At 32.4% G+C, this 11,852-nt stretch overlaps 1 protein-coding gene across 1 annotated transcript in view; it reads right to left on the bottom strand.

The window, feature by feature from the left end:
* UPK3B (uroplakin 3B) overlaps positions 1 to 11,250 on the bottom strand; it is a 53,692-nt gene extending 42,442 nt beyond the window's left edge. The window contains exons 1-2 of the mRNA XM_053707407.1: positions 11,092 to 11,250; positions 3,200 to 3,343 (exon numbers count right to left, since the gene is read on the bottom strand). Of these exons, the coding sequence (XP_053563382.1) occupies positions 3,200 to 3,343; positions 11,092 to 11,149 (202 nt within the window). The 5' untranslated portion in view covers positions 11,150 to 11,250. The remainder of the gene's footprint in view (positions 1 to 3,199; positions 3,344 to 11,091) is intronic.
* Positions 11,251 to 11,852: the final 602 nt, after the last annotated feature.

Here is an 11,852-nt window from a genome sequence, read left to right on the forward strand (position 1 = left end):
AACCAGTTTCCATTGATCAAAAACTGTCCCACTATACCTAAATAGCTAGGAACTCTAGACTGTATCTTATCATAGAGCTTTGACTTATTATCAAAAATTGCTTAAATGTTCATGCAGGAAATTCAACACTGCAGTGTTAGTTAGTCCAGCAGTCAAGCAACCAAAGTTAGCAGGAGCTGATCTTTAAGCAAAGGGCAGTCTTTTCCAGACAGAAGCAATTGAGGCAAACACACTTAAAACAAATATCTATTTATAAATACATAGAACATATTCTGCTATGTGCAGAACATTGGAATGTGAAATATTTACAGTGAATACACATTATAACACTTTATTAAAAATGAATATTTCATAAATATGATTGTTCATGTTTTCATCTACTTAAAGGGACACTAAACCCAAAATTCTTCTTTCATGATTCAGATAGAGAATACAATTTTAAACAACATTCCAATTTACTTCATTCTTTAGATCTCCTTTGTTGTAGAAATAGCAATGCACATGTATGAGCCAATCACACAAGGCATTTATGTGCAGCACCCAATCAGCAGCTACTGAGCCTATCTAGATATGCTTTTCAGCAAAGAATATAAAGAGAATAAAACAAATTAGATAATAGAAGTAAATTAGAAAGTTGTTTACAATGGCATGCTCTTTCTAAATCATGAAAGAAAAAAATGTGGGTTTTATGGCCCTTTAACTGCAAAGGGCTCCAATGCACTTATATATATATATATATATATATATATATATATATATATATATATATATATATATATATACCTATATGTATATACATATGTATTTATGTGTTTATATGTGCATATATGTCTGTAAATACATATAAATACATAAATGCATATGTACACACATATATACTAACGAGGAAAACAATTATCTGATTTTGTACGTTTGGCCACTGACAAAGAAATGATCAGTCTATAATTTTAATGGTAGGTTTATTAGAACAGTGAGATACAGAATAACAACAAAAAATCCAGAAAAACACATTTCAAAAAAGTTATAAATTGATTTGCTTTTTAATGAGTGAAATAAGTATTTGATCCCCTATCAATCGGCAAGATTTCTGGCTCACAGGTGTCTTTTATACAGGTAATGAGCGGAGATTAGGAGCACTCTCTTAAAAGGAGTGCTCCTAATCTTAGTTTGTTATCTGGATAAAAGACACCTGTCCACAGAAGCAATCAATCAATCAATCAGATTCCAAACTCTCCACCATGGCCAAGACCAAAGAGCTGTCCAAAGATGTCAGGGACAAGATTGTAGACCTACACAAGGCTGGAATGGGCTACGAGACCATCAACAAGCAGCTTGGTGAGAAGGTGACAACAGTGGGTGTGATTATTCGCAAAAGTAAGAAACACAAAATAACTGTCAATCTCCCTCGGTCTGGGGCTCCATGCAAGATCTCACCTCGTGGAGTTACAATGATCATGAGAACGGTGAGGAATCAGCCCAGAACTACACAGGAAGATATTGCCAATGATCTCAAGGCAGCTGGGACCATAGTCACCAAGAAAACAAATGGTAACACACTACGCCATGAAGGACTGAAATCCTGCAGCACCCGCAAGGTCCCCCTGCTCAAGAAAGCACATGTAAAGGCCCATCTGAAGTTTGCCAATGAATATTTGAATGATTCAGAGGAGAACTGGGTGAAAGTGTTGTGGTCAGATGAGACCAAAATCGAGCTCTGTGGCATCAACTCAACTCTCCGTGTTTGAAGGAGGAGGAATGTTGCCTATGACCACAAGAACACCATCACCACTGTCAAACATGGAGGTGTAAACATTATGCTTTGGGGTGTTTTTCTGCTAAGGGGACAGGACAACTTCACCACATCAAAGGGACAATGGGCGGGGCCATGTACCGTCAAATCTTGTGTGATAACCTCCTTCCCTCAGCCAGGGCATTGAAAATGGGTCATGGATGGGTATTCCAGCATGACAATGACCCAAAACACACAGCCAAGGCAACAAAGGAGTGGCTCAAGAATAAGCACATTAAGGTCCTGGAGTGGCATAGCCAGTCTCCAGACCTTAATCCCATAGAAAATCTGTGGAGGGAGCTGAAGGTTCGAGTTGCCAACTGTCATTCTCGAAAAGTTAATGACATGGAAAGGATCTACAAAGAGGAGTGGGACAAAATCCCTCCTGAGATGTGTGCAAACCTGGTGGTCAACTACAAGAAACGTCTGACCTCTGTTATTGCCAACAAGGGTTTTGCCACTAAGTACTAAGTCATGTTTTGCAAAGGGGTCAAATACTTATTGCACTCATTAAAATGCAAATCAATTTATAACTTTTTTGAAATGCGTTTTTCTGGATTTGTTGTCGTTGTTTTATCTCTCACTGTTCAACTAAACCTACAATTAAATTAAAATGATAGACTGATCAGCAGGGGATCAAATATTTTTTCCCTCACTGTACATACATATATATATATATATATATATATATATATATATATATCCATATTTACATGTAAATGTATGTAACTCTATGTTAAAGCCCTTTGCCTGCCTTTTTTTTCTAACACGAGACCTCATATTTTTGAGCCCTTATGACTTTTTTGTGCAATTTTTAAAAAAATTTTTTTTTTATTAGATAGTGTTATCATGAGTGTAACTGTACTTTTTAGTGTATTTTTTTAATGTTTTGTGTCACTTTTTTGTTTCACAAAACAGTCAACCAGAGTGCTGAGGATGCGCCATCCCTACGAGCGTTAACTTCAATTGCATGCAAGCGATCGTGTTTACTTTCAACTTATAATATGAGTGAAAAGCCTGATGTGCGCAAACACCCATGATAAGCCCTATTTTGCAACTGTTAGCGCTCCACTTGTAATTTATCCCTTAGTGTTTAATCCCTGTTATAATGGGCTTGACACATATACTTGTAGCATCAAGGTCAGAAATTCCTGTTTTCTTTGTTCATATCTCTGGAATATTTCTGATAAATGTTTTATGATGTAAGTTATAAATTGGTATATAACATATTTATAAAGTAATGTATAAATTAATAGCAGTGAGGTCTATATTTCAACAACATAAGCTTGAAACGAATATACCTGAATCACAATTAAAAAGTATCTATCGAGCAGTAATATCAAATACAATGGCAGCATCTTTGTCAAATTCTAATTGGATAGCTTGAATTTAAATAATAATTAAACTTACCAGATTTATTAGCTACAACTAACCAAATTTCTTTATCAAGAAAGCCATTAAATATACACTGAGGCTGCTCTAATGCAAATGTTGTGGCTGTTACTTTGCCATGAATTGGTTTGAGGGTGAGCTGTGGAACGTACGTCGTAATATCTGAAAGACAAAACATATGAGACAGTTAATGGAAAGAGAAACCTATAAAGCACAAAAAGCACACATTTTTATTATTTATCATTAGCATTTTAAAATTAAAAAAGCATCATTTTTTTACCCTATTTCCTCTGCCTTATGTGTTGTAACCCATGTTAACAAGAGTTAAACACATTGCCAGTTTGCCAGTGCATATTCAGTCCCCAGAGTTTCAAACTCTCAAAATTGGTTCTGTGTTTTTATTCACTTTCCTTGTCAGATGAGCAGTTTTTATGAGAGCAGATACATTCCTGTGCTGGTTTCTGTACATTGACATGTGTTTGTTATGCTAAAGTGCACATACCAGATAGTAAAGATGACAGACTATAGTTACAATTTAATATTTGCTTATTATTGTATGACACACCTTAACATACTTTGAAAAGAGAAGGGAAAAAAAAATACGTATTTTCTATAGAGTTCCCCTACTTTGTCTTACTATCTAATCACCTTGTGACCTTTATTCAGTTATATAATGTAATACAAAATAGAAATTAAAATTAAGCTAAAACAATTTTAACTCTTTATCAGGGTGGGTTTGATTTAAATCAAATTGATTAAAATCACAATTTTAAAGGGCCACTAAACCCAAAATCTTTCTTTCATGATTCAGATAGAGAATAGAAATTTAAACAACATTACAATTTACTTCTATTATTTATTTTGTTTATTTTTTTTAGATATCCTTATTTGAAGAAAAAGCAATGCATATGGTGAGCCAATCACACAAGGCTTCTATGTGCAGCAACCAATCCGCAGCTACTGAGCATATCTAGATATGCTTTTCAGCAAAGAATATCAAGAGAATAAAACAAATTAGATAATTTAAGTAAATTAGAAAGATGTTTAAAATTACATTCTCTTTCTAAATTATGAAAGAAAAAATGTGGGTTTCATTGCCCTTTAAGGGACAGAAAAACCCCAAACATTTAATTCATGATTCGGATAGAATATATATTTTTAAGCAACTTTCAAATTTACTTTAATTATCAAATATGCTTTATTCTCTTGTTAGCATTGCTCTACTGGCAGCTAGATGAACACATCTAGCTAGCCAATCACAAATGTGTGCAGGTACCAATCACCAGCTAGCTCCCACTAGTGTAGGATAGGTGCATTTTCATTTTCAACAATGGATACCAAGTGATTTTTAAAGTGTCTTAAAATGACATGCTTTATCTGATTCTTGCAAGTTTAATTTTGACTTTCCTATTCCTTTAAATCACTAGTCAGTAAGATCAATTGAAATCAATTGAAATCATTGTTTTCATTTTTAGAATAATAACTGTTCAATTTTTTTTCCCAGTTATATCAACTCATTATTGATTTAGATATATATCATTAGATATGCATAGATAAATCATTGAAATTAATACAATTATTGGGAGGTGAACTGTCGCTTAGTTTAATAGGTTCATCATTCATATTTTATCAATTTTTCAGCTGTACTTTATTGGAAGGAGAAAAATAATGATTACTGTAGTAATAACATTTTAAATAGTTTTATTTAACTAAAAAAAAATATTTTGTTTTTAATGCTTGCCCCTCCCTCCTCTCCCTTAGGTCCTTATGCAGATCTATTCCACTCCAAACAATCTTCTATTCATGGAGCTTCTTGAAACAGTATGGGTTGATTCTGTTACATAGATTTGCAGGGGAGCAATGACATTAAGGGACAGTAAAGTCCAAATTAAACTTTCAGAAAGAACATGCAATTTACTTCTCTTATCTAATTTGCTTCATTCTTTTGGTATCCATTAATGAAAAGCATACATAGGTAAGCTGCTTGTCTCTATCTCACCCAATGTATTCAGCTAGGCCCCAGTAGAGCACTGCTCTCCTTCAACAAAGGATATAAAGAGAATGAAGATAATATTGGGTCTGGGGGAAGTGCCTATGATGTGATCCCAGTTAGGAAGCTGTTATGGCTTCAGTACAGCCAAACGGCTAAAGCCCAGGGCAGTTAGGACGCCATGGAATGCCCTTATGGCGGGAAGGGGTTAAATCAAGAAAATCCAATTTAAATACAACAAATCAGATTTTTTTAAAATAATAAATCATTGATTTTTATCCACCCTGCTCTTTAGTATGCCATGCTTTGTCTCATTACAATCTTGTTATATTCGATTTATTATTTAGTATTTTTTTTAAAAAGTATTTGAACAAACCTACTCAATATATCATTTACTTATTTATTGTATCCCATTTCCCTGTAATTTAGGCCTGAAAATAGTGGGTTTTCCAATTATGGGAATTGGAAGCGCACATGGCAGATTTCACATGTCTGACCCTGCCACATATCTGTCACATAATTGGATTCAGCAGAGATAAGATAAGGAGCTGTAAAACAAATAAATGGCAATAGCTTGCCTTGTCTACAGCACTAAAAAGTCCAGATTTGCTCCTCAAAATAAGGAAAGTGGTGGGTGGAGTTTTGCCACTAAAAAACAATTGCAGCAAACAAGGAATTGCTTGCTTTCACTAACTACCAGTGCTATTTTATTTGGCTAAAAAGCTTCAGTATTCAAATATTGCGGCAGACAACACAAAAGTATGTTAAAGAGACATTGTATTCCAAATCTTCCGATCATGCATATAAAAGAGCCGAATTTACACACAAAAAATGTTTTTCCTGAAAAAACATAAAATCTATTTAAATTTAAATTGAAACCAATAATGCAATATTGGTCAAGCATGTTCTACTAATCCTGCATGGCAGATAAAGACAACTGCCTCTTATTTACTGGTGGAGAGGAAAATTCCACTGCAAATTATGACAAGAAAGAAAGAAAATATTTCCACTTTACTTCTATTCTCAAATGTTCTTCGTTTTCTTGTTATCTTTTGAAGATAAGCAGGAAGGTAAGCTCAGGAGTGTGCACGTGTCTGCAGCATTGTATGGCAGCAGTTTTGTAACAATGCTATACATTAGCAGGAGCACTAGATGGCAACACTATTTCCTGTCATGTAGTGCTTCAGGCATGTGCACGCTACCTACCTAGATATCTCTTCAACATGAGAACGAAACAAAATTGATAATAGACGTAAATTAAAATCTTTTTTTAAATTGTATTCTCTGTCTGAATAATGAAAGAATTTTTTTGGGTTTTATGTCCCTTTAAGAAATTCAACAACAATATTTCAGTCCATCAGAAAACACTTCTTGAGCATTTTTTCACACGGTTTTAGACTTTTCTTGTTCAACAGCTTCCACCCTGTAAAAAAAAACCCCACTTTTGGCTACTTCCAAAAAGTTTATCTTATCTTATCTTAGCTTAGCTTCTATCACATTTTATGTTTTAGTTCTTAGGCATTTTAAGATCAAACATATATTTAATAAACAAAGGCTGGTTTAAAAGTTAAAATTGTAGCACAAATCACCCTTTAAAGGGACAGTCAACACCAGAATTGTTGTTGTTTAAAAAGATAGATAATAAGATAATCCCTTTATTATCCATTCCCCAGTTTTACAAAACCAACACAGTTATAATAATACACTTTTTACCTCTGTAATTACCTTGTATATAAGCCTCTGCAAACTGCCCCCTTATTTCAGTTCTTTTGACAAACTTGCATTTTAGCCAATCAGTTCTCACTCCTAGGTTAGCTATTTGAAACACATGACTTAACCCTCTCTAGTAGTGAAAAACTGTCAAAATGCATTCTGATTAGAGGCGGCCTTCAAGGTCTAAGAAATTAGCATATGAACCTCCTAAGTTTAGCTTTCAACTAAGAATACCAAGAGAACCAAGCAAAATGGTGATAAAAGTAAATTGGAAAGTTGTTTAAAATTAGATGCTCTATCTGAATCATGAAAGTTTATTTTGGACTTGACTGTCCCTTTAAACCAACAAAATATGACCATTATAGTGTAAATGATCATTTAAATATTATACAAATTGTCAATGACGTGGTTAAGTGAAAAAATAGCATTCACACACAGTGGATTGTAATCAATAATATCTATAGTATCTAAATGATTAGCAGTCATGTTTTACATTCACATTAAAACAACTGTGATGTATAGTTTTTAAGCATTTACTCATCTGCAATACTGTATTCAGAATTAGTACTAAGTTATTTTAATGATAACCATTCTAATGGACTGGAATGCAATAGAAAAGGGAGCCAAACACCCAAAATTTAATAGGAAGTGTTTGCATGGCAGCCTTAAGTGGATCAGAATCGGCCATTTTGGTGCTGTTTCATAAACTTCTGGAAGTGTCACAAAAATGAAAGATTAAAGGGCCACTGTAAGTAAATATTTTCTATGCCTGTTACTAACTAACTACCCCAAATACGCTTTTTATCAATAGCATTTCATTAACATATCTCTACCGTATTTCAGAAATCTTGTCTGCAAATTTAATTGTTTTCCAAACCCACTCTGTGGGTATCCTTTGCTCTGTACCAATCCGTTTACAATACCTAGGTTTCAAAATGGAGCTTTTAACACAAAGTTATTGGTTTAAGTATTTTGAACACTCAGTGCTGAAAATAGTGGGCAGGATAACGTGACATCATCAGCGAATAAAATATATAACTTTTAGAACGTTATGAAACTTCGTTTTGGAGAAAATATAGGTCAGTAGGTTTTAATTAATGTTTATTAACTTTAATATGTTAGTTGTTTAGCTTAAAAATTATAACAGAAAGTAATCCTTTAAAGGGACACTGAACCCAATTTTATTTCTTTCAAGATTCAGAAAGAGAATGCAATTTAAAGCAAGTTTCTAATTTACTCCTATTATCAAATTTTCTTCATTCTGTTGCTATCTTTATTTGAAAAGCAAGAATGTAAGTTTAGAAGCCGGCCCATTTTTGGTTCACAACCTGGGTTGTCCTTGCTAATTGGACAGCACCAATAAACAAGTGCTGTCCAGGGTCTGAACCAAAAATTGTCTGGCTCCTTAGCTTAGTTACCTTCTTTTTCAAATAAAGATAACAAGAGAACGAAGAAAAATTGATAATAGGAGTAAAGGAGAAAGCTGCTTAAAATTGCATGTTCTATCTGAATCACAAAAGAAAAAAATTGGATTTAGTGTCCCTTTCACTAAAGAACATGTATTAAAGGGATAGTCTAGTCAAAATTAAAGTTTCATGGTTTAGATAGAGCACGCAATTTTAAGCAACTTTCTAATTTACTTCTAGTATTAATTTTTCTTTGTTCTCTTGGTATCTTTATTTAAATGTAAGCTAAGGAGCCAGCCCATTTTTGGTTCAGCACATGGGTAGCACTTGCTGATTGGTGGCTACATTTAGACACCAATCAGAAAGTTCTACCCATGTGCTGAACCAAAAATGAGCTGGCTCCTATGATTACATTCCTGCTTTTTCAAATAAAGATAGCAAGAGAACAAACAAAATTGATAATAGGAGTAAATTAAAAAGTTGCTTAAAATCACCTGCTCTATTTGAATCATGAAAGTTTAATTTTGACTAGACTATCCCTTTAAGATTGAAGTATTACAAAAATGTAAAACAGGCTTATAGATAACATGGGTGTCGTTTGCACTGAATTCTAATTAGCACGAATAATTAACAGTGTCTTAAAAATATGTTTATTAATAAACTTTTATTGACTTTTTTTTAAACATAGTTCATAACAGTTATTATTATTACTATTTCATAATTAGTTATTTGTAAAAAAAATATATATATCTGTAGCTATTAAACTCTGATACTCTCTTTCAAACTATGCTACTTTAAATAATAAAAATATATTATGTACAAATGGATATATCCTAGGCAAAGGTTCATAAGACAATCTCACTTATCAATCTCACTCTTCAATAAAACTCACTATTGCCAGTCTGCAAACGTTCTTGAGAAATGTTTAAAAATAAAGGGACATTGAACTCTAAAAAAAACATAATGCCTATGAAGCAGCGTTATTTAATAAATGAAAATATTTTCACATGACAAAAAGTTAAGGGACAGTAAACACCTTGAACATTTTATAAAATATTTAGTAATGAATAATAAAGCAACTTTGCATTATTTTTAATTCATTATTATGCCCCCTTTTATGTAATTTAGCTCTGAAATGAAGACATTTCCAATTCTTGTGAATTTGAAATTCTTACTGCCGATTTCTCAAGACTAATCCTGCTGCATATCTGTCCCTAATTCTCTTTATCAGATAATAACTGCAAAACAATGCATTTTATACAAACATTAGGACAGTAGCTACCCTTGTTGTTTGCAGACCAAAGTCCAGATTTGTTCCTCCAAATAAGTCAAATTGTTGGTGGAGTTTTACTACTAAAAAATAATTGCAGTTAAAAGGAGGTTAATTTGTTTTAAAAACTTTAGGGCTTGGTTGATATATTATTCAAAAGCAACAAACAGAAATGTCTTGAAATTACATATATATAGTACAGTTTAAAAAATGCATTGCTGCATCATCTATCTGAATCATGAAATCAATTAAATTGGGTTTCATGTCCCTTTAAATAAGTACTAACTATCTCTTATTATGACAATGATAACAGATGAAAATGATGATGCATAGGTCACTAGAATTATTTTTTATAAAAATATTAACCAAAATTTATGATTTTTTAACTTTGTATCAAGAAATATAATTTATGAGAGCTTATTTCTCTAATAATTGAACCAATCTTGTCTTGAAAAAATGCAGCAAAAGGAAAAATAGTATATATAAATAAAAAAAACATAACACAATGTAAAAACGAATATATGTACTAATATTTATACAACTATAGAAAATGGTATATGTATTCACAATGGGGTAAATCATAATCCATTAAAAAACCTATTTAATAGTTTTTCTCAGAAAATCAATATTAAATTCTGTGGGGAGATTTGTAGATACATCATTGGATTGTGATCCACTACAATGTGTTTTAAAATCCCCATTATTAATCTCTAAAACCTTATGATTGAATAGACTATCAAATTATTTGTGAAATAACGGTACCTGGGAAGTAGAAAAACATATTTAGAACTTGGACAAACGTATAACTTTAATTTCAAAGTTAATATGTTAAAGTTAAGAAATAATACAGGTTCATTGGGACACAGTAGAAGGATACATAATTCAACAAATGTATAGACACTAGTCACATTGCATGAGGTTGAATAAATTAACTATAATTAAAAACAATATATTTAAAAAATGCTACTTTTTTTAAATTCACATTTGAATTCCACTTATGTTTTACCAAAGAGTACGTTGTAGTCTTACATTTAATTTGATTTGCTGCATAAGGAAGCAATGTACCTTGAGTGCTGCACACATGACAGTCACTCATCATAACTAAGAATACATCAATAAATCTAGACAGTGATCAAATAGGCTATTTTGAAAATCCCAATATTTGGGTTACCAAAGTATATTGAAATCAAAAAACAGTATGTTTGTATTTTATCTGGATTAAAAAACAGTATGTTTGTATTTTATCTGGATTAAAAAACAGTATGTTTGTATTTTATCTGGATTAAAAAACAGTATGTTTGTATTTTATCTGGATTAAAAAACAGTATGTTTGTATTTTATCTGGATTAAAAAACAGTATGTTTGTATTTTATCTGGATTAAAAAACAGTATGTTTGTATTTTATCTGGATTGAAAAACAGTATGTTTATATTTTATCTGGATTAATACCTTGTGGTTGTGTATAATAAAGAGTTGTGAATTTTAGACAATTAAAATGTAAATATTGAAAATAATACCAATACAAGCGTACCTGCCAAAGATGAACCAAATAGAGTAAGGAGCAGCCAAAAGTTTTGGTGGAGATCCATTATTGAGATGTTTCTTCTTAAAGTTTGTAGCAATATTAGATTTTGAACCTGCTGTTCTTTTTTTTCACAGATTACATTTACTGAAAGCTAACCGGTTTTTCAGGAGGAAGCCTATGTGTGCCCCCATGTAGGAATGCACAGGTTCACACATACAGAATGTGGATTCTTTGGATTTTTTTTTTAACAAACAGAGATATACGGTTTTGTAGCAAACAAGTTAGACTTGTTTTTACTAAGCATAACTTATTGAACTGAGATTTCAAAGTTGTTATCAACCCAGGTATCCAGTCGTGCTTGTATATTGCCATCTGTCTGGTGCTGTCAGAGAGTATTCAAGATAGAAGTGATACAAATTAAAAGATTTTATGCTTGATATGGATAGTATAAATAATCTTATTTCTCTCAGGCTAGTCACCGGCATGGAGAGATATCAAGCAAAAACCTATTTTAGCATTATATTGTAATGCAGGTATCCTTCTTTCACATCAACAACTCTGCATAACAAGCTAAACCGCTAAAATGTGCCTTTTAAACCTCTTTGAGACACCTTGCAGTACTAAGGAGTATAGAGTTTTAGAGAATCAGGTCCTGAGATTTTTTTTCATTCAAAGATGTAGACATAATCTTAAAAGTGAATCAGGGGCAACATAAGGAAATAACAAGGTTCTAGTTAGTTGGGTTATCAGGAACAAAGAGGGTTTAT

The sequence above is a fragment of the Bombina bombina genome, chromosome 3 (genome assembly GCF_027579735.1).
Source record: "Bombina bombina isolate aBomBom1 chromosome 3, aBomBom1.pri, whole genome shotgun sequence".
Taxonomy (NCBI): domain Eukaryota; kingdom Metazoa; phylum Chordata; class Amphibia; order Anura; family Bombinatoridae; genus Bombina; species Bombina bombina.